Consider the following 26,642-nt stretch of genomic DNA (forward strand, 5'->3'; position numbering starts at 1 on the left):
CTCTTGATCTTGTGGCTGATTGGGCAACTTTGATCAGATGTTCTGCCCCACTGAGACTGCAGTGCATAATGCTATGTCCAAGAAAAGTACAGAATTCAAAGTATAGTTTCTACTAAATAGGTATTGGGTTTGAACCATCATAAATTAGAATGATCTTAATTTGAACAATGTAAATTGGGACATCTGTACTTCCTAGTCAAAGGATTATGCTATTTACTTTTTGTGTGTGTGAGGATTGAATCCTTGCACATACTTAAGCAAGCATTCTACCACTGAGCTACACCCCCAGCCCTCTTTCAATTTTTATACCTTTGTTTTATTTATTTTTATGTGTTTTGCTGAGGATCAAACCCAGTGCTTCACTCACTTATTTTATTTGTGAGTCATCATCTAGCTAAATTGCCCAGGCTGGCCTCAATTTGCTATCCTTCTGCTCAGCCTCCGGAGTAGCTAGGATTTTGGTGGTGTGCTGCTTGCTGGTTACTTCAAATGTATTAAATTTAATCCTATGAAATTTCAGGTATTTGTGCTCATTTGGGGAGCATATATACTAAAATTGGAATAATATAGAATAAATTAGCATTCCCTGTGCAAACTCATGAAGCATTCCACATGAAAAAAGTTACAAATATTTGTTTATATCCTACAAAAATGGTTCAACTTAATAATGGTTTAAGCTAATACTACCTCATTTTACCTTCAATACAACAGCCCTATGAAATAGGCATTATTGTCTCCAGTTCAAAGATGAGAAAATATTGGTGCAACATGTCTATAATCCCAGCTACTAGGGATCTGAGACAGCAGGATCACAAGTTCAAACCCAACCTGGGCATTCAAGCAGACCCTGTCTCAAAATAAAAAATAAAAAGGACAGGGGACGTAACTCAGCCATAGAAAGCTTGCCTTAACATGTGTGAGGCCCTGGTTCACGCCCCAGTATTGAAGAGACAGAGACAGAGACGGGGAGAGAGAGAGAGAGAGAGAGACACAGAAAGACAGAGACAGGGGTAGAATGAATAAAGACTCAGAAAATGAAAAGTTTTTATTTTAGGTTGCACAATAAAGTGCTGAAACCAGGCTTTGAACCTACCTTAACTTAGAAGGTCAGGGTACTTTCCATACTGAAGCTACCAGGGGAACAAATTAGTCAAACTGTAAGAATTAAAAGAGTCTAAGATATTTGACTCTCACTTTCGAGAGAGATTCTTGGAGTCAGTAATACCTGGGGAGAGGACGGGGCTCTAGGCCTCTGTGGGCCGACTCCCAGGGTTCAGTAAGGAGGATGCCTCCCAGCAAGCAGGTGGATTGCCTTACCTGCGCATTCCTCCGAACCACAGAGGGAGCCAAACGCAAATATTCCTCCTTTGGAGAGCACTCCGCCCACTTCCCGGAGCCTCTCTTCTTTCTCCACTCCCCCCCTCCAACCCACTGCGCAGGCGCCACCTTCTCGCTCCGTACCCCTCCCAATTAGCGACTATGGGGCAAGCGCCCTGAAGCTGGGGTCCGGAGCGGAGGCGCGCCCGGCTGCCGGCCGCGCGGCGGTTGGTCAGGAAAGAGACACGTGATCGCGGTTGTCGCGGCGCGAGCGTGCGCAGAGTGGCCCAGCGCACCCGTGACGGAACGACTAGGCGTGGGGTGCGCGGCCTCGCCCGCCCGGCCTGGTCCCCGCCCCTTGGCCCGCCGCTCCGCCCCCGCGGGGCGTCCCGGGCCGCTCGTCCCCTCAGCGGCGGCCGCGCGCGGCCCGGGGTCGCCGTGAGTACTCGCGAGGCTGGCCTGTGGGGCGGCCACCACGGGGACGGGGCGGGGCGGCCAGACCGCTGGAAGGGTGTGGGGTCCGCCCCGCCTCGGCGGCGGGGGATGAAGTGAGGGGTTTGGACCAGGTGGTTCTGAGGGTGGCTTCTAGACTTAGGCTTCGCTCAGGCCGGGCGGCTGAACCACAGAAGTGGCCAGAGCTTTCTTGGGAAGGCAGGGATTGGGTGTCTGGGGCTTCAGAGGAAACCGGGAGACCTGTAACTGCTACCTCAAGGGAGGCCCTAGGGCCTGCCCTAGAAGTGCGGGTGGCAGGGTGTTTTCAGGACCAGCCGGGTTCTCTCCTTCCGCCGGGTACCCGGGGTTGCGCTATCCTGCGGGAATCGCCACTCCCTGGCTCTTCTCTTCGCTCTTTGTTTAATGGCCTAGGCTTTCTGAGACTGGAACCCTCGGTATAGAGGGGAGTTTTTTTTGTTTTTTTTACTTGCCCAAGACCACAAAGCTGGGAGTGAAGCCCAGAGTTTAAATGAGGAGATCAGAAGCTTCTCTGACTAGGCGTAGAAGATCCCCATGAACCTGGGGAAAAAGACCTTTGTGATCCAGACTTGAGGCTTATTTGCATTTGGTTTATTCCCATGGAAATACATAAAGCATTCCATGGTAGTTGTCATCATTCAAAATAAACACCAAAGTTAACAACACCCTTCTTTGGGCATTCTTCATATAGTCTATATTTGGCCCAACTTCTTGTGAAATACTCCCTCTTTATTTTATCATTTCAATAAAAAAGACATGTCTTGCTGAATTCATGAACAACTCCCTCAATTAATTATAGTCTCATCACATGAATATTGGATGTAATTTGGACTTGTCAAATGATATAGTTCACCTATACTCCTAACCTTAAGCAAGTTGTATGACTTCCATATATCTGACTGTCTCTGCATAACATGAAAGCTTTGAACTAGGTAAACTTTCAACCTTATTTCTTATTTAAATGATTCTATGAATTCTATTAAAATGATTCTGTGAATTCTGTTACCTACCACCTGCTCCCCCCCCCCCCCCACTCTGCATGTTTTCTTTCTCTTTGTCTTGGGGATCTATCTCAGGGCCTTATGTGGCTATATTCTCCAGCTCTTAAACCCACTCACCTCTCTGAGAATGGTATTGAGAATAGACAGTAGAAGTCCCTTTCACTACGTTAGCCTGGTTTGAAAATGCCAGTAATTTCTGAACGTCTCTTTTTGGACAGGAAAAACTCTCTGCTCTGAACTTTTTTTTTTTTTTTCCTCCTCATGAAAGCAGCAGACGCTGAGCAGCAACAGCCTTTGGAGAGATGCTGAGTTTTTCTTGACTTCTACAGTGATAAAGACCCTGAAAAAGTTACTACTTCTGGCCTGTGTGGCCATCATCTTACCACTCATCCCCCAAGACAACCCAGCCTGAACATTAGTGCCTCCCTCTTTATTCCTCTGTGATCATCCAGATCAATGCTTGACTGTTTATTTTCAAATTTCACAAGCCCAGCCCCAGATCTTCATATTCTGGTTCTCAGCTGCTCTTGAAGGTGAATGAAATCTTGCTGTTTAAAATCTGTTTTTTTTTTTTTTTAATGATTTTTGCCTATGCTTGGAGGTGGTTTAGGTTATTGTCTTGTTTGACTTAGTTATAGAGCAGAGAGCTCATTATTCGGTTAATATGTTAAGGAACTAAGAGCATAGTGAAAACAGTTAAAATCTATGCCATAGGGGGCTGAGGATGTGGCTCATGCGGTAGCGCGCTCGCCTGGCATGCGTGTGGCCCAGGTTCGATCCTCAGCACCACACACAAACAAAGATGTTGTGTCCACCGAAAACTAAAAAATAAATATTAAAATTCTCTCTCTCTCTAAAAAAAAAAAAAAAAAATCTATGCCATAGAACTTACATTCTGATGGGAGATAAATGTATGCTAGACTGTAGTAAGTATTTTGGGAGAAGAGAAATAGTGCTAGTATATGTTGAGTTGTTGCTATTTTATATAAGGATAGTCAAGGTGACCTTTGAGCAGAATGTGGATATGTGCATTGAAAGGGAAGAGCAGAGGCAACAGAAGTTTTTTAGGCAGTTGTTAGGGTAGCTTTGCTATCTACCATTTAACCCTTCATAGTTTAACAGATGTTTTGTTTTTCCCCGCTGCATGTGGAGTCTTTAGTGGGGCTAAAAGTTGCTTGGTATACAATTAGAGGTCTTTAGGATTAGAAACAAGCAGGAGAAAAGGTTAGGGGTTAGTGGTTTTTTTTTTTTTTTTTAATGCATTTGTTGGGATCATTATGGATTTTTATTTGGGGACTAGGTTCCAAGATGATCCCAGGGCATTATTTTGGCCATAACAATTCAGACCATGTTTATTTGAGGACGTTCAGTATTGTTGAGGACTTTGTTAGATATGATTGTCGCATAATGGCTTATAGTAATATTGATGTTTTTAAAAAGATAATGGTTCACTATGGAGAAATGACTGAGAAAAAGAGTGTGATTCTGGTTCTTAATTGTGGTGAGGATTGGTATGGTGAAGAATATTTAAAAATGAACTGGTTAGACAGGATAGCATAAACATTTGATCTGCCATCATCACATTTGGCTTTGAGGTTATTGTAGCATTATGAAGTAGAATAGGTCCTTGTTCCAATCCCAGCTCTACTGTTTGAATTTATTGGCAGTACCTTATGTTTGTATAGTGTTTTCATGGTTCATTATCTTTATTTCATTTTATTTTTGGTTCCAGAGATTGAACCCAGGAGCACTTAACCACTGAACCACATCCCTGGCCCTTTTTAAAGTTGTTTTCTTTTTTTTTTTTGAGACAGAGTCTCACTAAGTTGCTTAGGGTTGCTGAGGTTTGAACTTGGAATCTTCCTTCCTCAGCTTCCCTAGCTGCTGGGATTAAAGGCATGCACCACTGTGCCTGGCATCCCCAGCCCTTTTTATTTTTATTTTGATGTAGGTCTCACTAAGTTGCTTAGGGCTCATCACGTTGCTGAGACTGGCTTCAAACTTGTGATCCTTCTGCTTCAGCCTCTCAAGTCGCTGGGATCACAGGCCTACACCACTGTACCTGGCATTGTTCATTACCTTTAAAGAAGGACATACAAAAGTGAATGTGTACACATGTAAGTATATCTCTTTACATGTAATAAAAGTGTACCTGTGTATAAGCCATCTAGCTATTAAGTGGTGATGTAACTAGTTGTTATATGCTTTCCACAGAACAGTGACCTGTTACCACAGTAGCAGAGTCTGATATCCCCAGCAGATCTCCAGTTGCTTCTAACATCACCTCCCTCCCTTATCTCCCTTTGTGGCCTCCTAAATGCCCATCTCGTTGGCCTGGGTTCAGTTGGTGGTATGGAGGGGTGCTGCCTAGCACTGACCTGGGAGTGTGTGTGACCTACTGACCCAATGGTGAGAACTGACTGCTTACTTCTTCCAACTAATCATCCAGTGGGTAGATGAGACAATGTGCTGACCTTATCTTTCCCCCGTATTTTCTCTCTTGCCCTTTTGGAAGAGTGTGGTATCTGAAGTTAAAGAAAGGAGAAGGGGCAGGAAATAGTATTACTTGGGGGAGAAGTGTTTGTGTGTGTATGTGTTTTCTTAGGGTAAAAGGGGTGAGTTAAATACATTAAGAGATAGAAACAGAATAATGAAATAAGAGAGCTTACGTATACTTGGGTGCTTCCTTGGGTAATGATCCTAGAAGAGGCCGGCTTATACTACAATCCAGATATACTTAGAAATCAACTTTATCATTGAAGTCTTTTGTGTCCCTCCCTCATTGGCTACCAGAGCCTTGATCATATGGAGAGTTAAGAAGGCCAAAATTCCTCACTGTTTTCTTCTTTCTCAAGTTAGAGCTATGCCTTGGATATGATCAGATTCAGGAAGAGAGACTTGGTAAAGGGTGAGGCAAAAAGTGTAACGGGATTAAGTCTTTAGTTATTTTACCCTAAGGAACCTTTTCCTGTTCTGTCACCCCACCATATTCCATGGAATGAAAGGGACTTAAGAAATAATTGTATCTTTATTTCTCATCATTAGGACATCAAAGGCCAGTTCTGGAATGATGATGATTCAGAAGGAGATAATGAATCAGAGGAATTTCTCTATGGAGTTCAGGTGAGGTTATATTCTTTATAATATTCAATGTTGGGTGGTCTTGATTTTATTCTCTGGATACATCAAGAGTGAAAGAAGTTGTCCTGGAGCAGTGATGAGATGAGGATATAATGTTGGTAAGGTCTAATTATAGTCTTGTCAGAGCTTATCCCATGTCTTTGCTCCTGCTAGGCTGGGACTTATACCTGTTACAGAGTAAACTACATCCTCTGTAAATGAAAGCCATATGTATTTTCTTAGGAACTATTTTTTTTTTTTTTTTTAACTTATTTCACTAGCCAGTGAGGATTATTCATTAGGGTCAAGTCTTAAAAGGACATACTCTTGAGCAAAAATGCTCACACTTTCAGAACGCTCTTCAGATAGAACTTACTTGAGTTAAAATCTGTACCCTTTAGCCTGAGTTTTAGCAGGTCAGTGCCTGAGAGGAAAAGCTTAAGATTTAAAGGATGTGAACTCCTCAAGAAAGGCCTACATTTGGTCTTCAGAAACTTCCTTAAAGTGGTGATGTAGGAGGAAGGGATTTGTCAATAAAATCTCTAGCTAGGGCCACCATCAAGAACTCCTTTATATAAATAGCTTTCGCTTCCCTGTACTGCTGCTGTTTGTTTCCCTCTGTTTCTGGTGTATCTTCATGTTCTTTTTATTTTTGTCTGTCTTTCCCTGTTTATATATCCTTTTCCACCCCTCCTACCACCCTACATTTTTTGCTGCTATCTTAGGGGAGCTGTGCAGCTGACCTGTATCGACACCCACAGCTTGATGCAGACATTGAAGCTGTGAAGGAGATCTACAGTGAGAACTCTGTATCCATCAGGTAAGACTCTACTTCAGGATGGCAGGGGAGCAAGTCACTTATTTCTGAGTTGTTAAAAGACTAAAGGTTTTTTTTCTTTTTATGTTGTGATAAGGGGACAAATAGTGAGCTTAATGATAAAATTTGCCCAAAATACTGATGCTTGGCTAACAGGAGGTATTGGTAGTAAAACTACTTTTCTTAGAAGTTCCCTCTTAGCCAGGGGCACCTACAATCCCAGCTTCTGGGAAGGCTAAAGCAGGAGGAATGCAAGTTCAAGGTCAGCCTTAGTTGCTTAGTGAGACAGTGTCTCAAAAATAATAATACCATAAAAATAAAAAGGGCTAGGTGCTCCTGGGTTTAATCTTCAGTATGGCCAAAGCAACAACAACAACGATAATAATAATAAGTAAATAAATTTCTTCTTATCCTAAATTTCTGAAAGTCAGTAATTTTACTTTTGATGTAAGAAGAGTTTCTGTCCTAGAGAAAGCCCTGATCATATAAGTGGCTTGAGATCATCCAGCTAAGACCCTATATACAGACTGTCTTCTAACCTTTCCTCTCCCCTGTCCCCAGTTCAGTTCTCCTTCTGTCTCAGTTTCTGTTCCCTTCTTTCTCCCTTAATGAGACTCACCTGTGGTTGCCTGTATCTCTATAGAGAATATGGAACTATCGATGACGTGGACATTGATCTCCACATCAACATCAGCTTCCTCGATGTAAGTGGTGCTAGTACCTGCCAACAACATATCTATCTGGACTTGTGGATTTTGTCATGTAGGCCAGGAGTCTTGTTCCTGAGTGCTGTATTTGGAGCACAGGTTCTTCATCTCTGTCTTTCCTAGACCATCAGCAGACAGTGGTGTGTACTGTCATGTGCATGTATGTGTTGCATAGGGGAAATTTCAAGTCCATTCCAATTGTAAACTGGAAACTTTCCCTTATTCTTTTAGGAGGAAGTATCTACAGCCTGGAAGGTCCTCCGGACAGAACCTATTGTGTTAAGGCTGAGATTTTCTCTCTCCCAGTACCTTGATGGACCAGGTAAAAGCAGTGATTTGGGCAAGCGGGTACTCTGAGTGTGGTCTAATCTAAAGTTCTAAGTTAACTGAAGTAGAAAAAAACTAGGAGTAAGGCCCTTGGGTTCAATCTATAGCTATTGATAGGGAATTTTCAGTTTCATGTCATTGATGTCTTCTCAATAGCTATCCCTTAAAGGCCTTCTTGGTTAATGAAATTGTTTTCTAGTTCTAAGATATCATTTATTTATTCTTCCCTTTCCTTCAATTTCCTACTGAGAATATTTGAAATTGATTAGAGAGCTTCCACAATCTATCTACCTCAGAAGTTTTTCTCTTCCACATTATTATTTAGAATATGCAGTAGCTACTGTTTTTAGACTGTGAGGAAACTATTCCACTGAACTATGGCTTTAAACTCCAAGGAGGATAGAGATATGTATACACTAGGAACTTTCTCTTCTCTTTGCAGAACCATCAATTGAGGTTTTCCAGCCATCGAATAAGGAAGGATTTGGACTGGGTCTTCAGTTGAAAAAGTAAGAAATTTGATTTTTTTTGTTGTTGTTGTTCATGGATATGTGAGGGAAAGAGAGATGGACACATGAGTCAGGTTTTTGTATCTGTGGTAAAATACCTGAGATATTCACTTTGAAAGTAGGAAAAATTTATTTTGGCATAGAGTGTTAAAGATTTCAGTCCATGATTGCTTGGATCTGTTGCTTTGGGCTGTGGTAGCATAGTACAGCATGGTGGGAGTGCATGGTAGAAGAGGCCTGTTCACCTAATGGTGGAAGGGAAGAAGGAAATAAAGAAATGGAAAGTGAAGGCTTAGGGTTCCAATATCCCCTTCAGGGGCATACCCTCTGACCCTAACTTCCTCCCACTAGGCCTTACTTTAAAAAGGTCACATTTTTCAATAGTGCCATAAGCTGGGACCAGACCTTCAACACATAGACTTTTGGACATCAAAGATGTAAACTATAGCAACACATGTGCATGGACAGAGCCTTGGATCGAATGCTTCCTTTTTAAAAATACCCTTTTGAAATAAGCCAGGAAAAACTAAGAAACAAATTTCGGTAGCATTGTTTATGGTTGTAAAAGGGAGCCTATGGTTCTTGGGTATCAGACCTTGAGAATTCCTGGAAGTTAAGGAGTAGTTCATCACTGTTTAGCATTTAAAGAAAAGTCAGGCATGGTGGCACATATCTGTATTCTCATTGATGCAGGAAGCTGAGGCAGGAAGATCTCAAGTTTGGGGTGTGTTTTTTTTTTTTTTTTGTACAAATTCAGTGTTTTATTAGTGTGAATGTGTGTTTCTTTAAATGCCCTTTTAAAATTTTTACTTGTAGAATTGCAAGTTGAGGCCAACTTCATGTAACTTAGAGTCTCTCAAAATTTTAAAAATTTAAATAAAATTTTTTAAAAGACTGGGGATGGGCTGGGATTGTGGCTCAGTGGCAGAGTGCTTGCCTAGCATGTGTGAGACACTGGGTTCAATTCTCAGCACCGCATATCAATAAATAAGGTAAAGGTCTATTGACAACTAAAAAAATAAGATAATTTTTAAAAAAAGGACTGGGGATATAGCTCAGTGGTAAAAGTGCCCCTGGGTTCAATTCCCGGCCCAAAAAATAGAATACAATTGTGGAATCAGAATCACGCTATCCACATTTCCTCTTGTGATTTCCTAGGAATAGGGCTCTAGGAGCTTAGACAATTTTAGTTTCTTGAAGTTGTTGAGAAGTTTGTGCTAAGTATTTGCTGTACAAAGAGAAGTGTAGCACATTTTCCACATCATTGATGTTCCAAATAAAGTCCAATGGATATTTGTTCTAATACAAGTGAATTTGTAAGATCTAGGAAGAATATAGTGGAAGGATTGACTCTGTCTGGTGGCAAGTAAGATCTGTGAGTGAAAAAATGAAAAGGAGATGATTAATGATTTTCTAGCACAGAAGAATGGATAATATTTACAGGGGCATAATCACATGAAGCACCATGTGTGTAAGGAGTTTCAAGAAGTTGAATATTATTGATAAATATAAGGGGAGATCCAGATGTGCTAGTGCATTTCTGTAATGCCAGCTACTTGAAGGCTGAGGCGGGAACATGGCAAGTTTGATGCAAGCTTTGGCAACCTAGTAAGACCCTGTCTCAAATATTCTTGAAAAGGACTGGGGATGTAGCTGAGTGGCGTAGTGCCCATCTAGCGTGTGTGAAGCCCTAGGGTAATTTCCCAATATCAACAAAAACCAAACAAAAAATGAGGGAAGAATGGTAGTACCAAAGGCAGAAAAGTAGGGATTGAACCCAGGGGTGCTTTACGGCTGAGCTACATTTCCAGCCCTTTTTATTTTTATTTTTAAATATTTATTTTTTAGTTGTAGTTAGACACAATATCTCTATTTATTTATTTCTATGTGGTGCTGAGGATCAAACCCAGGGCCTCGCACGTGCTAGGCGAGCGCTCTACCGCTGAACCACAATCCCAGCCCCTCCAATCCTTTTTATTTTGAGACAGGGTCTTGCCAAGTTTCTGAGGCTGGCCTCAAACTTCTAATCCTCCTGCCTTAGTCTCCTGAGATGCTGGGATTAAGGTGTGTGCCATTGGCCCAGTGAGTCAGGTTCTGAGTAGATTATTTCCTGCTGCTCTGAGAGCTGGTTCTTCTGAATTTGAGCTTCTTTTGGATAGATAATGAGGTGGATGGTTGCTAATAACTTTCCCTTGTTAGTTGTAATTTCAAAGTACTACTTTAGAGAGGATTCTCCCCCTATTATCTTCTGTTTGGAGGAGAAATAGATCTATTTTCATGATTTTTGATGGGTATTCAACTACTGAGGAATCCCCTTGTTGGTTTGTAAAGCAATAGCACAGTTTATTTGAAAGAACTCTAAATTAATACCTGGAGACTTACACTCTAGTCCCAGTTCCAGTCAGGATTAGCCACCTGTGTGATCTTGGACAAGTTGTGAACCTGCCTCTACATCTGCCCTATAAACCTTTCAGAACTATGTGAATGAAATGAGGAGTATATGCAACCACTTTGCGAAATGTAAAGTTTTATTAAAATGTCTAGTCTGGTGGGTTGCTGTGGTACATACCTGTAATCCCAGTGGCGTGGGAAGCTGAGGCAGGAGGATTGCAAGCTTGAGGCCAGCCTAGGCAATTTAGCAAGACCCTGTCTCAAAACAAAATAAAAAAGGCTGGAGATGTCGTTCAGTGGTTCAATCTGTAGTACAAAAAAAAAAAAAAAGCCAGATCTTGGGCTTTCGTCCTTTAGGCAATAAGAACATTGAAGGGTTTTAAGCAAAAAAAGGACATGGTCAGATTAAATTTCAGAAAAAGTATTCTGGTAACTTTGTAGTGGGACCAGAACTAATTTAGTATGAAGCTTTTATATACCCTTAGACATGAAATGATGAAGGGCTGAGCTAAAATGTGACTGTAGATTAGAATAGAAGTGAGAGCTGGTTCAATGGTAGAGCACTTGCCTAGGCTTAAGTCTCTAAGTTCAATTCTTACTAGTAAGTGAACAAAAAAAAAAAGGAAGAAAAAAAAAGAATTGCAAGAATGGAGATGAAACAGAATGATTTTGGGGGTATAAGTCAATAAGACTGGGCTTGGATATTTTGTATACATTCGCAAGAGCCAAGGAGTAGTGGAAAATTACTTTAGATTTCCAGCCCTCCTGTCTAGGTAAATTGTGATGCCACCAATTTAAATAGGGATATAAGAAGAGGAGCATGGACTGGGATGTAACTTGTTGGTAATGCACTTTTCTAGTACATGCCTGGCTCAGGCCTCCAATACCACAAGGAAAAGAAAATAGCAGATTTGTAGCATGAGAATACATACCCCCGCCAACCCACCAGTTTCTTTTTGAAACTGGTTATTGAACCCAGGGCACTTAACTACTGAGTCACAGTCCCAGGCCTTTATATTTTATTTTGAGGCAGTCTCACAAAGTTGCTCAGAGCATTGCTAAGTTGCTGAAGCTGGCTTTGAACTCATGATCTTCCTGCCTCAGTCTCCTGAGCCACTGGGATTATAGATGTGTGCCACTATGCTCAGGTGATAATCCAATTTTAAACATATTAAAGGTAACTTTAGGATATGTAAATGGAGATGGCTCATATACAGTGTGTATATGAAGTACAGTTTGGTATGTATAGGAGAGGTTAGGGTTAAAGACAGTCATCAGCATGTGGATAGAAATTAAAACCAGTGAATATGAGACAGCTAAAGGAGAGCATGATAGAAAAGAAAATAGAATCAAAGGTAATATACCTTTTAACACCTAGACAGAATACCCAGGAAACCCCAGAGAAAGAAGAAACACTAAAGGTAGGTCAGAGAAGAATGGTATCACAGAAGACAAGGCAAGACAACTTCTTTATCGAGGGTCAGATGCCAATGAAGATCTGTAAGAGGAGAATTTTGAAGTTTCTATTTGATTTAGCTTAACAATGAGAACAATTTTAATGGAATGGTGAGGTAGGAACCACAGTAATTTGAGAATTGAATGATTGGCAAGAAAGTAGAAACAATAATTATGAATTGGGAAATTTAGATGAGTTTAGAAGGGGAAAAGTGTGAGATACTTAGACTGAAGTAGGTACAGAAAGTTGAAATTTTTTGTAATCTTTGGGAAAGGAACCAACAAGAGACAGAAATGATTGATAGATTGAGGTTTCTAAAAAGGCAAGAAGGGGCTGAGATAGAGCACAAATAGAGAAATTGTCTTAAATAGGATGTCACTTTGGTCCAGAGAGTGGAGGGATTGAGGTCAGGGTGGAAATAGGTATTATATTAGGATTAGAAAAATTAAAGGAGCTGATATCTGATGGCTTTCTCTAATTAGAAGGGAAAGAGATTGTTGGCTTTAGGTGAAATTAGAAACTTGAGAAGTTGAATAATTATATTGTATCAGAAATGATAAAACTGTTCAAGGATAAGTGAAAGGACTGACAAGTCTGGGAGTTGGAAACTATAATTATAGTATTTCTTTATTTGAAATACTTCGGATTAAACCTGGGACCTCACGTATGCTAGATACTAAATCCCTAGTCTTTTTAAATTTGATTTTGAGACAGGGTCTTGTGAAGTCATGATACTGGCCTCAAATTGTGATCCTCCTGCCTCAGTCTTCCAGGTTGCTGGTATTACAGGCATGTGCCACCACACCTTTCTGGAAACTGTAAATTTGGGGATGTAGTGTTGTTGTTTTTTTTTAATATTTATTTTTTAGCTGGACACAATATCTTCATTTTATTTTTATGTGATGCTGCGGATCGAACCCAGGGTCTCACACATGCTAGGCGAGCGCTCTACCCCTGAGCCACAACCCCAGCCCGGGATGTAATTTTTCATCTAACAATGTCAGTATCTTTTATGTTCCTAGTTCTTTTCTTCACTATTCACAAGGCAGAGTGTGGTACTTACCTCTGTCCTCCCATCTGTGTTCTGGTTTCAATATAGTCATTCTTGGCAGTAAATTTCAGGTTCACAGCCTTTGAAGGCTCACCTTTGAGATCTCCCTGAAAGTGCAAAAAACATTTCAGAATTTTTCTGATCCATTTACATAGTCAATGGGAGAGTGTACTATGATCCACTTTTTCTCATAGTGGATCCAGTGGAATGTACCCCTTTTTTGAGTTTTTTGTCTTTGGCTTAGACTTTCGGCCTAGGACCTACTTCTCTCCAGTCCCCTTCTGGGGTTCATACTGAGTCTTCATTTTTATCAGTTCTTTTTACCTTTACTCTCCAGGTCTCCCAGTTTCCCCATCATACAGGACTCCATGCTGAAAGGCAAACTGGGTGTACCAGAGCTACGAGTTGGGCGCCTCATTTAGGATGGCATTTAAGATAGTAATTTCCATGTGCTAAGGTCATCTCAAGGCAGGTGTTCAAGCACACATTCCCCTATCACAATTTTGCAGTCTTTGGAATTAAATTATTTGCCTTGCCTATTTCCTATTTCTTGACCTTCTCCTTTGCCTGATCTTGCCTAAACCTGTTCTCTTTGATTCTTCAGGATCTTGGGTATGTTCACATCCCAACAATGGAAACATCTGAGCAACGATTTCTTGAAGACCCAGCAGGAGAAGAGGCACAGTTGGTTCAAAGCAAGTGGTACCATCAAGAAGTTCCGAGCTGGCCTCAGCATCTTCTCACCCATCCCCAAGTAAGAACCCCCTTAGCTAATCATCTGTAATCACCTCAGTCTTGTCTTAGCCTCATTCCCAACTTCTGGAATACATGAATTAATTTTTTCTGTCCTCTTTCTTGGTCCTCCAAATTCTGTACCTTTAACTACTAATACCACTCACATGGTTTTGTCCCCTTTGTGTCCTTACTCTTCTGTTCCTAGTCCAATGTTCATACCTCATCCTGTATGTAAAATACAATAATTCTGAGCTCACGGTAATATATTTGGAGATGTGCATGCTGATCTTTCCATCTTGTCTTCCTTTGGTTCTCATCCTTATTCCCTGTCCTAAGGAGGCAGAGTTATGGAATAGGCACCGACTCCTGGCTCTTATGCAAGGGCCCATTGATTTATTATCTAGGCTGGAAATAAATATTGCTCCATTCTTTGACCCTAGATATACATTGTTTCCTTCTTGGTTATCTTCTGATTTTCCCAAAGGCAGACACAAACCTAGGTTTGTAGCTTCTCAGGCACCATATTGACAGTCAGATAGTTAACATTAAGCTCTTCAGGATACAACTACTTCTTGCCAGTGTGTAGCACTTAATCCTTCTCTTTTATGACAGAGAGTAAATGAACAGGTCTCCTCTCCGAGGGATTGTATCATACCTGGTGTTAATGCCTAGGCTTTGCCTTTAACTCCCTTCCATGTCCCAATCTGAAAAAGGTACAGGTAATGACGTACAAATCAATTCATTTAGTTGGTGTGGTGGTGCATGCCATTCAGCCATTTGGGAGTCTGAGACAGGAGAATTACAAGTTTGAAGCAGCTTCAGCAATTTATCAAGACCCTGTCTCAAAAATAAAAAGACTTTGAGTGTAACTCAGTGGTAGAATGCCCCTGGGTTCAATCCCCAGTACCAAAATATATAAATCCAATAGTGTGATCCACTTTTTCTCACAGTGGATCCAGTGGAATGTACCCCTTTTTGAGTTTTTTGTCTTTGGCTTAGACTTTTGGCCTAGGACCTACTTCTCTCCAGTCCCCTTCTGGGGTTCATACTGAGTCTTCATTTTTATCAGTTCTTTTTACCTTCACTCTCCAGGTCTCCCAGTTTCCCCATCATACAGGACTCCATGCTGAAAGGCAAACTGGGTGTACCAGAGCTACGAGTTGGGCGCCTCATGAATCGTTCCATCTCCTGTACCATGAAGAACCCCAAAGTGGAGGTGTTTGGCTACCCTCCCAGCCCTCAGGCAGGTCTCCTGTGCCCTCAGCACGTGGGCCTCCCTCCCCCAGCACGGACCTCTCCTTTGGTACATGGGCTGGGGAGGATTTGACTTGGGTATCAGGAGGGTGGGATTGGAAATGTGGGAGTGTAGCTTTTCAAAATGGGGTGGGGTTATTAATGTATTATGAGTAGAATGGAACACATTTTTTTAATAGTTGAAACTTAGATCTAAGCTGTCTGACTGCCTTCTCTGGTAGTAGGCCATAAAGCAGAGAGACACTGGAGATGGGCAAGTCATGTTTGATTTTATTAGACTGTGGTTAGAACTTGGTAGTTAACTGCCGCAGTCTGGCTGGGCACAATCAGGAGCCACTTGTCAAAAGAAACTAACTTTATTTTTAGAACCACACACGCCAAACAAAACAGCCTCTCAGGAAAAACCCTCAGAGCCTCAACTGCCACCACCGGCTTTCCACAAGCCTCTCTCTCCCACACAAGCTTCTCTCCACCTCCCACAATCCTCCTGCTCTTGAGGCCTATTGGCTGGGTCACGTGGGCGGAGCCAAAAAAGTCCCCCACTGAGCAGCTCCTGGTCTGAAAGGGCAGGGAAACAGCCCAATGAGCATCGCTGCAGAGGAGCCAATCAGCTAGATGTTGCTGGGGCCGCTGTGAGCCAATCATCAGCCGGCAGCTGGAAGTTTGCTGGGCCCCATTCGGCTGTGGCTCTCAACAGTTAACTTCTATACTGATCTGTTCCATCTACTTTGGAAAGGATTAAAGACGAGTTAACACTAGTCTAGAATCTTTGGCAAAAAATGTCTTAAAAAAAAAAAATCTCTCCAGCTTTGAGGTTGCTTTTTTTGAAATAGGACTTAGTAATTTTAGGAAAATCCTAGGTGATGGGTCAGTGAGGTCTTTAGAGGCCCCTGCTTCATAAGAGATTTATGAGATCTTGTCTTTTACTTCCACCAGGTCAGTGGTCACTGCAAGAACATTCCCACTCTGGAGTATGGATTCCTTGTCCAGGTAATTAGGTCTAAAGCTTCAGTCCAAACATCTTACTTATTGTCTGACCATATGATCCCCTAAGATCGCACTGCTCTTTTAGTCAGTTAAATATTTCCTGAGTTGCTTTGTTCCCAGAACTATACTAATAAGTATTGAATGGATACGAGAGAAGATATAGTTCCCAACCTCATGTATTCTCAGCATGGGTTTAATCCCCAATATTAGGACTAAAACAAACAAACAAAAAACTTACAGAATTATTGGGAACACTTAGGATGGGGTACAAATGTACTGTGAATTTTAAGTATATGAAGTGTTAAGAGAGGTATTGACACTAATTTTTCTTGCAGTCCCCAAATCCCTTGCTTAAGTGATCTTCAGTTTCCTTAAAGATCTTTTTCACTGCTAAGCCAATGCTGATCATTTACATCTTTCAAAAATCTCTTTACTTCTTTGAGCTTTCACTTTTATATCTCTGTTATCTTTTTTCATGTTATTCCTTCCACTGGCCTTCCTCCCCATGTCTGCCTGTTGCAATCAAGGTTCACAAGTGTCTTTTCCTTATAGTCTTCATTACTCCATTGCATGATCCTTTTTGTTTTATGTAACATCTCTGTGTCATATACCACATGTCACAAACCATTGTAAGGAATTTGTTGACATACCACATCTCCCCTATTGGAGTCTAGCATCTGAGACAATCTTTCTTGATAACATAGTCAAAGAGACCTTTTACAGAGCTGAGTACATAGTAGGCATTTAAAAAAAAACCTGCATTAAATGAATTAGTAAAACCCCTTCCATCTCTGTTACCAGCTCATGTGAAATGGGGCAACTTGATTTATTCACAAACAGTATGTTAAGGCATTGCTAGGAAAAACATATTAGGATATTTCTGCATGAATTCTCAATTTGTACTACCTTCCCAGCACAGAATTCTTTTTTCTTTTTATTTAGTTTTGAGGGGTGTGTACTGGGGATTTAACCCAGGGGTGCTCTACCACTAAGCTACAGCCCCAGCACATTTTTGTGTTTATTTTGAGACAAGGTCTTTCTAACTTGCTGAGAGCTGCCCTAAGTTGCTGAAGCTGGCCTCAAACTTGCAATCCTCCTGTCTCAAAGTTTCCCAGGTTGCTGGGATTAAAGGCATATGTGACCATGCCTGAACCCAGCACAGAATTTTGTTGGTGATTTTGACCAGTGAATTGACTAATTGTCTAGGTAGTTGAAGTGTCTTTTCAGGTCCCCTTGCAATCTTATCTTGGATTGAATACTCACCTATACTAAAGGGCAGTCTGTAGTGAGTACATCTGCTGTTACTAGTTTAATTAGCACTTGCTTATGCTTATAAAATGCTTTCATGAAGATAACCTTACTTTTTGCAATATCCCGATGAGGTGAATAATATCCAACTTTATAAATGAAGGCATAGATTAACTGCCATCCGTAGTTACATTTGATACTAAGTAGTAGAAGTCAATTATTAACTCAGGACTTTAAATCAAAGGTCATGACAGGTTTTATTTTTATAATAATATACAGATTTAGCTCTGAAGTAGAGGCATCAGTTGAAATAAGTGCAATGCCCAAGAATCGATTCTGCTTTAGGCAAATGGCTGGAAGGGAGGAGAATAGCTAGAATAAAGCATAAATTATTTCTTGCATCTAAAAAATTTTTTCTATACTTGTGCGTGAACCTGTAAAATATGTAAACATCTGTTCTCTCTCCAGATCATGAAATATGCAGAGCAGAGGATTCCAACATTGAATGAGTACTGTGTGGTGTGTGATGAGCAGCATGTCTTCCAAAATGGTTCCATGCTCAAGGTATAGGCTCCTACCCTGTGACCTATTTCCTCCGCCAAGACCCCTTCATTTACTTCTCATCTCTCTTTTCTTCCTGGGCCTATGGTAAAGAAGGGATTCTGTCCCCAGAGACTCTAGAATTGCTTTTCTCAGAAAAGAAGTCTAATCATGTTTGGAGAGATGAGGATATGATAATGACCTTGAGGAAATAATTCCCATGCAGCATTTAAAAATAGGAATCAGATATTGACAAGATGATTGGATACAATACTATCCTCTGGTACTCCCAAGTCTAGATGGGTGGATACTCAATTATAAATCATAATATATGTTAAATATATAGAAGAGATACAAACAATGTCATGGAAACTTGGAAGAATTATCTGACTACCTGACAGGTCAGAGAATGGTTCATAGGTAGATGACTTAACTCAAACTTTTTAGTAAGGCATTTTAATTAGATATAATACTTTTTGATGGTTTTCTCCTGATACAAAGGACCCCAAATTTCTACCTTATTCTGCAGTGGTCTAGGGTCAGACCTGTCTCTCCTTATATTTTCTCATTGCATAACTTACACCTATATTGTATTGTTTAATATGTTCATTCAGCCAGCTGTCTGTACTCGTGAACTGTGCGTCTTCTCCTTCTACACACTGGGAGTCATGTCTGGAGCTGCAGAGGAGGTGGCTACTGGAGCAGAGGTATGAGGAGAAGGAAAAGCAGCTGAGGAATTGGGATCAGGAAAGTCAAGGGAACCCAGCAATTTTACTCCTTGGAATTTAACCTCCAAAAATGATTTCTTATGTAAGGATGTTCACTAAGTTATAAAGTTTATAAGAAAAAACGAATACAACACCAACTCATACAAAATTCAGTTAAAGAAATTATGGTATGCCCTTATAGTAGAAATACTCTACACTTATTATTTATGGAGAGAAAGATGTAACATATAGTTATATAAAAAAGTAAATATAAAGCTAGGCATGGTAATATGTGCTTGTATTCAGTCTCAGCTGCTTGGGAAGTGGAGTCAGGAGGATTGATTGAGCTCAGGAGTTGCTCATGCTTGGCATTCATGAGGCCCTGGGTTCAATCTTAAGCACAAAAAAAAAAAAATGAAAAGAAAAAACTATTTACATAGTAATAAATATCTGGAAGGATCTACATCAAACTTAATTAGTATTTACTTGTGAGGAAATGAAATTTGTTTGTGGGTGGATGATATTTATCTTTAATCAAAACTTTGTTATTACTTGAATTTTTTCATATTTTTATTACTTAAATCTATATAATCAGTTTGCATTTTCTAATTAAACAGCAGGAAAATATGTTTTTAAAAAGAACAGAATAGAGAAATGTTAGATGCCATGGACTTCAAGAACTGAGCAGTTGTTTAAGCTTTGCTCCTTTTTTCTTTGCCCTAAGGTGGTGGATCTGCTGGTGGCTATGTGTAGGGCAGCTTTGGAATCCCCTAGAAAGAGTATCATCTTTGAGCCTTACCCCTCCGTGGTGGACCCCACTGATCCCAAGACTCTGGCCTTTAACCCTAAGGTACAGTTGCTTGGGGAGAAAGTCAGGGATAAATAACAGAAATAATAAGAGATAGTGGGAGACTATAGACTGCCATTCCAGCATATACAACAGCTTGGATAAGGGACAGAAGAAATGGAACAACTGTTTCTTGGGAACCCTTGAATCCTAGTGTTTAGCTGTTTCAGCTGAGTTCATCAGAAGAATGGGAGAAGAATTCATATTAGTTAAATTATTATGGGAAGAATATAAACTTTGGAGCCAAACATGGATTTTATTTGAAGTTCTGCTGCTCTCTAGTTGAATGGTGTCAGGGATGGCATTAATGTTTTCTTACCTATAAAAGTAGATAGTATTTACTTTGTGGATTGTCATAAAAATGAGAGATAATGTATGTAAAGTACCATATTAGGGTTCTCCAGAGAGAACCTAATATAAATATATATAATAAGAGAATGAAAGAGAGAAAGAAATTTATTATAAGGAATTGCCTCACATAATTACAGAGACTGAGAAGTCCCAACATCCATAGTCAGCATGCTGGAGACTCAAAAAAACCTGTCACATGTATAGTTGCCGTCCCAGACCAGAGGCCTGAGAGTGAGCAGACTCAAGAAGAACCAATTTTTTAGTTCAAATCTAAAGGCAGGAAAGATTGTTATCCCAATTCAAACAGGATGATTACACTATTATTCAATTTGTGGAGTAGGGAAAGGTTAGCCTTTTTGTTTTAGCCTTTTCAAGTCTAGTTACCTGATTGAGATCCACATTAGGAAGGTCAGTCTGCTTTACTCAGTCTGCTGATTCAAGTGTTAATCTGAACTACCCTCACATACCCAGAAATCCTGTTTGATAAAGTGTCTAGACCCATGGTCTAGTCAAGTTGACTCATAAAATTAACCATTACAAATATATAAAACAGGGGCTGGGGATGTGGCTCAAGCGGTAGCGCTCTCGCCTGGCATGCGTGCGGCCCAAGTTCGATCCTCAGCACCACATACAAACAAAGATGTGTCTGCCGAAAACTAAAAAAAATAAATATTAAAAAAATAATAATATATATATATATGACAATTTATCACTGTTAGTATCATTACTTTGTCAGGCACTATACTAGCTTCTCTACATACATTATTTAATCCTCAAAACATTTCTGTAAGGGTAGTAGGGATTGCTATTTGCATTTGCAAATAGGGGCTGGAGGTTTTGCTTGGTGGTAGAGGGTTTCCGTAGCACTACAAAAATAAAAAAAAAAAAAAAAAGCAAAATACACGCACAACTGAAAAGCCATCATTTTTAAGCAGGGATACTAAGATTCTAAGAGGTTAAGTCACTTACCCTGTTATTTTGAACTAGCATGTGATTCCAGAACTGACATTAAACTTATATTCATTCTATAGCATACAAGTCTATTTCCTTAAGCCCTCTTAGAGGTCTTTGTACATCCTACTTTGATTTTCTATGCTTTTCTCTCTCCTCTACTTTTCTTCATCTCATTCTTTTCTTCCCATTGATTCTCTACAGAAGAAGAATTATGAGCGGCTTCAGAAAGCTCTGGATAGTGTAATGTCCATCCGGGAGATGACCCAGGTATTCTGCTCTCTATGTTCTCTGCCTGCCCAGTTTAAGTGCCCTATTCTGTTTGTATAATTCATGGGAGTGGGGGTGAAGATTTAGAGAAGCTACTCAAATTCATGTATTTTTTCTGCTATTCCTTCTGTAACCTTCCCAATTCTTGTTCTGTGTTTTATTAGCTCTCTTACTCTTTACTCTTTTGACTCCTAATGTCTTTCTCAATCTTTATCTTTGCTGTTAAATCCTCACAAGTTGTTCAAAATTAATGTTTTTTGAAAATTCTTAGAGAATTAGAGAAATAAGGGAAAGAACTCTGCCCAAGGTTGGGAGGGTGAGGAGGGGGGCTTGGAGGTAAGGAACTAGACACAGGGGCCTACATCTTCTGTCCTTCCAGGGGTGGGGCAGCCACATGGAGCAGTGACCATCCTTTGACTCAAGGCTGTTCCTCACCAGATTTCCCCACCCCTCGTCTGCAGTCTCTGCATGAATAGACATTCATTTGTTCTCACATTTACAGGTGGGCCTCTTCTCAGCAAATCCTATATATCACAGTTGAGATTAACACAGAATGTACACTTAGAAGGGATGATTTACTGATCAGAATGACTTTGTTTTATGTAAAGATTTACTACAGGATTCCTTAGCCTAATCTTTCTGGGACATTGATTTTATTTATTTTTTGATTTACAATCAGCTTTTTAGGGCTGTAGGAATTGCATAAAATGAGGGAGACCCACCTGCATGTTGTTTTGTAAGCATCTTCAGTCATTTTCATATTTATTTATGAGTCTTCCTAATCTGACTGGGGCTCCTTGAGGGTGGGAACCCCCATGTCCTCTTTTCTCTATGTGGCGTTCAATACCCTTGCCCTGGGTTCTGATGTCAGTCTATGGAAAGTGGGAGGGCTCCCATCTCTCCTGGGAGGTAATCTTATGATCATTGTCTTACAGGGCTCATATTTGGAAATCAAGAAGCAGATGGACAAGCTGGACCCCTTGGCTCATCCTCTCCTGCAATGGTATGGATAGAGTGGTTCACCCTTCTTGGGGCAATAGAGAAGAGGGAAGGTTTTAGATATAGAGCCTGCACCCCTTAAAGGTGGTTTCAGTATTCTTCACAAGGTTTTAGGCAGTATGGATTTTTTTTTTTTTTTTTTTGGAGTTTTGCTATTGACATATCATGCCCTGACAGAAATTTAGATCCTACATAGAGTTCACAAATTCTTTTTTTAGTGTTCCGTGTTTCCTAGGCTGGGGATATAGCTCAGTTGGTAGAGTGCTTGCCTCACATGCATAAGGCCCTGGGTTTAATCCCCAGGACCAAAAAAAAAAGAAAAAAAATGTTTCCCAAAAGATTTGTTTGTTTTCTTAATTATTTTTTTTTGTTTGTTTGTTTTGTTTTGGTACTGGAGTTTGAACCCAGAGATGTTTTACCACTGAGTTATATCCCCAGCCCTTTTAAAAAAAAAAATGTTTACATTTTGAGACAGGGTCTCACTAAGTTGCTGAGGCTACCCTCAAACTTTTGCTCCTTTTGCCTCAGCCCCCTGAGCCACTTGAATTAAAGTGTGCTCTGCTATATCTGGATTTTTTTTTTAACATACATACATACATTTATTTATTTATTTATGATTCTGAGTATTGAACCCAGTGCCCTGCATGTGCTAGGCAGGTGCTCCACCACTGAGCCACAACCCCAGCCCTGGCTAATTTTTAATTGACAAAAAAAAAATTGTATGTTTCTCATAAAAACATGATGTTTTGAAATAGGTATGCATAGTGGAGTGTCTCAGTAGAGCCAATTACCATACTCATTACCTCACATAGTTATTTTTTATGGTGGTAACACTTAAAATCTACTCTTGGCAATTTTCAATGCATTTTTATTAAATATTGTCGTTACTTATAGGTTTTTGAGTGTTCCTTGCACATAGGAATTAGCTGACTTACTAGTCAGCTAAGTTTCCTGTGCATCCTGAGAGGTCTGTCTATCCTGTCTTCTTTCCTTGTCCCAGCATGTTCCCTGATATTGAATGTCTAGAGTCTGAGGTACTGTTATTATTCACTTCTGTTAGCAAAGATTCTGAATATTCCCTACTGCCTGCCCTCCCTGACCATGATTTCTGTTTTGTTTTCTTGACAGCTTTCTTTTTCTTGCTTGCCTTTCTCTTACTAGTCAACCTTTGACATCAGTTCTTCTCAGTGCAACAGCTTCCTCCCTTTTGCCAAAAAGATTGCTCTGAGGGCTGGGGTTGGGGCTCAGTGATAGAATGCTTGCCTAGCTAATGTTAGGCACTGGGTTTGATCCTCAGCACCACATAAAAAATAAATAAATAAAATAAAAGTATTATGTCCATCTGTAACTTAAAAAAAAAAAATTAAGAATAAAAATGATTGCCCAGGCATAGGGCTGACATCACAAGTATATGGATGAGGCACAACAAACAAACTGTATTCACTGTAGGAGAGTGCTGTCTTGCTGAGACCTCAATATTTTATGCCTTTGTCCTCTCCTGTTCTGAGTACAGCCTGTGTACAGCCTAGTCTGTCCCTGACTTCTCAGGAAGTTCATTCCAGTTTATTTTGTTTCTTTCTCCAGTTTAGTTCGTAACTTTCTTTTCATTTTCTCCATCTCTGAGAGTCTTCAGCCTTCTCTGAGCTCAGGCAAGATGGCTCCTGAGACCCAGTTCTGAGACTAAATCTCTGGTTTAAGTTGTCACCATTCCTAATTCAGGTCTCTCCTTTTATTTCTCTTTTTTTCTTTCTCTATTTTTAAAAAATAGGTGACTTCTTGTAGGATTCCTTTTGTTCCATCCTTTTCTCTCCCTGGATGTAGTGACCTATTTCATACCCTTTCCTTTCTTTATCCATTGTTTAACTCCCAATAACTAACTGTTCTCTGGACAGTAGGTTCCCTTTTAAAATTTTATACATGAGCATTGTCACTCAAAAGGAATATTCAGATAGTGACCTGGATTTATCACACAATTCAGACAATGCCGTAATTCTTGCTTGTTCTCCCAGGGTCAAAGGAAGACTGTTCAGGATAACCTAACCCTATACTTATTCTATCCTTTTCCTTTTTTCTCTGTTTCTTCCCAGGATCATCTCTAGCAACAGGTCACACATTGTCAAACTACCTCTCAGCAGGGTAAGTGATCATTCTTCCTCTAAACCCTTCAAATTTGTGGTGAAGGGGCAGCAGGGCTTCCAAGCCAGCTGATCACATTAGCCATATTGGCTCTGTATGTCAACATAATCTTTGGGCCTAATCATATTTTCTTTGTTTGGGGTCAGTTTAAGCCTAATTTGTTCCCTATCCCCAACCCTTCCCTCCCTGATCTCCATTTCTGCTCTGTTTTCCTGACCGCACCCCCACCCTGGGCAGCAGCTGAAGTTCATGCACACCTCACACCAGTTCCTCCTGCTGAGCAGCCCTCCTGCCAAGGAGGCTCGGTTCCGGACCGCCAAGAAGCTCTATGGCAGCACCTTTGCCTTCCAGTGAGGAGGGTGGAGGGTGGGCAGCAGTGGGCCGGGGGTGGGGGTGCCTTTGAGGTATGAATTTGTGTTACCTGTGTCCCTCAACTAGTTAGCAAATATTTATTAAATGCTGGTAGATGCTGTAGAGGATAAAATGAAACGTGACATGGTTATGTTATCAACTTGTTTATGATACAGTTGAAGAGAAATGATACTTATAAAATGACATAGTTGAAGGAACCAAATGGAAGGGGTGATAGATTTCAAAACTTTGAAAGGAAATCCACAATTTATGCCTAATTTCGGGAGGGAAGAAAGAAAGAAGGTGTAAAAGCTAATTTAGAGGGAGTGGTAGTGTTCTTAAAGTAGTCTGGACTGGAAGGCCCATTTGGAATTAGTAATAAGTTTGACGGGTTTGAGAGAAATTTGTTGAATTTGAATTATCAGAAAAATAGGCAAGTGAAAATGTTGAATCAGCAGTTCAGTATTGAGAGTTAGGATGTGATTAGCTGAAGGCCAGAAGAGAGGATAGGATCGGAAATGCAGATACAGTGTTTAACCACAAACATACATCTACTTGCCTATGACTGTATCCATGTGATGTCCATCTCTAGGTGTGTTTGTGCCAGTCTTAATGTTTCGTGTGGGTAACCATGGGTGGGGATGGCACTCTTGAAAATGCTCTGGGAAACCTTATGCCACAAAGAATCATATATTCTACCCTGCTTTGCAGTGGGTCCCACATTGAGAACTGGCATTCAATCCTGCGCAATGGGCTAGTCAATGCATCCTACACCAAACTGCAGGTGAGGCTGTGTCTCTTTCTTTTTTCTCTCCATCTCTACCTACCCCACTAAGTTTTGGGGAAGGCTGCTCTAGAATACTCATGTTTTTGCCTCCACATCCTGAAGCTTAGTCTGGGGAGCTTCCTTAGAGGGGAAGTTGGAATTGTATGTACAGAATGAACGTGGCTATTGTCTATTTGAAGTTGGGCTGTATTTTTTGGTGGTTTTGGGAATGAGAATATACATATAGTTAGGGATGCGGAATTGCTGGTTTCAGCCACTGCGATAGATTCACATTAGATAGAACTTCTCTATTTATGTGGCTATTTAGGAATTGATATGAAGACTTGTTTCTTTACCCTGAGAAACTTCAGAGAATGGTTGTTGTTCCTCCTCCTGGCGACCTCTTCTATAATTCCTGTTGGAATCTGCCTGTATGCCAAGGCTTGGGGATAGGACTGTGGATTTTGAGGGACTGACTCAGTGACTCTACCACTCCCCACTCACCAAGACATTAATATTTAATATATAATAGGCAAGTAGTTTAATCTAAATCCACTTTTCAACCTATCAGTTTTATAAGAGTAGGTGCCTACTGTTAATTTGAATGTATGAGAAGGTAGATGGAGGGACAGAGGTCTGGATAAGCCTTGTGGATGCCTAATATATAGCCATGGGAGGGCCCAGGCTCATATGTTCATCCTGGTGTTTCCCTGCAAGCTGCATGGAGCAGCCTATGGCAAAGGCATCTACCTGAGCCCCATCTCCAGTATTTCCTTTGGATACTCAGGTAAGAAATACTCTCTGGCCACCTTGACTCTATTTACATTGTATCCATTTGTGACAACATGATCTGTGCTGTCATCTTCTTCCCCATTGTGGATATTTGGTCTATGTCAGCTCTCTCCTCAATCATGGACACATAGTCTGTCTCTACTTTCTCTCATTAGAACTTTAAATTCTATTTGAGGTGAGGTCAGATATTGTTAAAAATGGTAGTTTTATTAATTGTAGGAACTTGGGCTCTCAGAATGGGTTAAGGAATAGATGGGAAGTGAAACAAGGGTTTTTGTAGACCATAGTTTTCATGTTGGCAGTTGTGAATTGTATGCATTTGTGCATGTGACTTTATGTGTGAATATACCCAAAGGCTTGAATTCATTTCATTGGCTTATATTTCTGGAGACCTTGTTCTGTCAACCACTTTTTAATAACTGCTCATAATCAAACATTGTTCATAATATACATTGACTACAAGAAAAAGAAGTATGTTATTCCAAAGGTTAGACATGAATGAGGTCTAGAGTCTGGTGAAGAAATGAGTCCAGAGTTGTCT

General features: G+C 40.5%; 1 protein-coding gene and 1 non-coding gene across 11 annotated transcripts in view; both read left to right on the plus strand.

Moving 5' to 3' along the window:
* Positions 1-526: 526 nt before the first annotated feature.
* On the plus strand, positions 527-634 carry LOC124081778 (U6 spliceosomal RNA). Its single transcript, XR_006848117.1, has one exon. It is a non-coding gene; the product is annotated as a U6 spliceosomal RNA (small nuclear RNA).
* A 1,000-nt stretch (positions 635-1,634) lies between these two features.
* Positions 1,635-26,642, plus strand: part of Parp6 (poly(ADP-ribose) polymerase family member 6) — a 32,884-nt gene continuing 7,876 nt past the window's right edge. For 2 of the 10 annotated variants that reach the window (XR_006848107.2, XM_046428041.2), the window contains exons 1-20: positions 1,635-1,755; positions 3,061-3,322; positions 4,741-4,906; positions 5,004-5,198; positions 5,835-5,912; positions 6,635-6,729; positions 7,370-7,430; positions 7,665-7,755; positions 8,203-8,269; positions 13,772-13,921; positions 14,995-15,205; positions 16,093-16,146; positions 17,860-17,955; positions 18,546-18,638; positions 19,363-19,488; positions 20,992-21,057; positions 21,993-22,060; positions 24,144-24,192; positions 24,430-24,542; positions 25,255-25,327. Coding sequence is in view for 9 of the 10 variants with exons in the window: in XM_046428041.2 (XP_046283997.1) it covers positions 5,196-5,198; positions 5,835-5,912; positions 6,635-6,729; positions 7,370-7,430; positions 7,665-7,755; positions 8,203-8,269; positions 13,772-13,921; positions 14,995-15,205; positions 16,093-16,146; positions 17,860-17,955; positions 18,546-18,638; positions 19,363-19,488; positions 20,992-21,057; positions 21,993-22,060; positions 24,144-24,192; positions 24,430-24,542; positions 25,255-25,327 (1,494 nt within the window). In the remaining variant the exon portion in view is untranslated. The other 8 variants (XM_046428032.2, XM_046428038.2, XM_046428039.2 and 5 more) reach the window with 8 other exon arrangements.

This window comes from Marmota monax, unplaced genomic scaffold (genome assembly GCF_021218885.2).
Source record: "Marmota monax isolate L192 unplaced genomic scaffold, Marmota_monax_Labrador192_F-V1.1 WCK01_AAM20220418_F8-fsc00111, whole genome shotgun sequence".
Classification (NCBI taxonomy): domain Eukaryota; kingdom Metazoa; phylum Chordata; class Mammalia; order Rodentia; family Sciuridae; genus Marmota; species Marmota monax.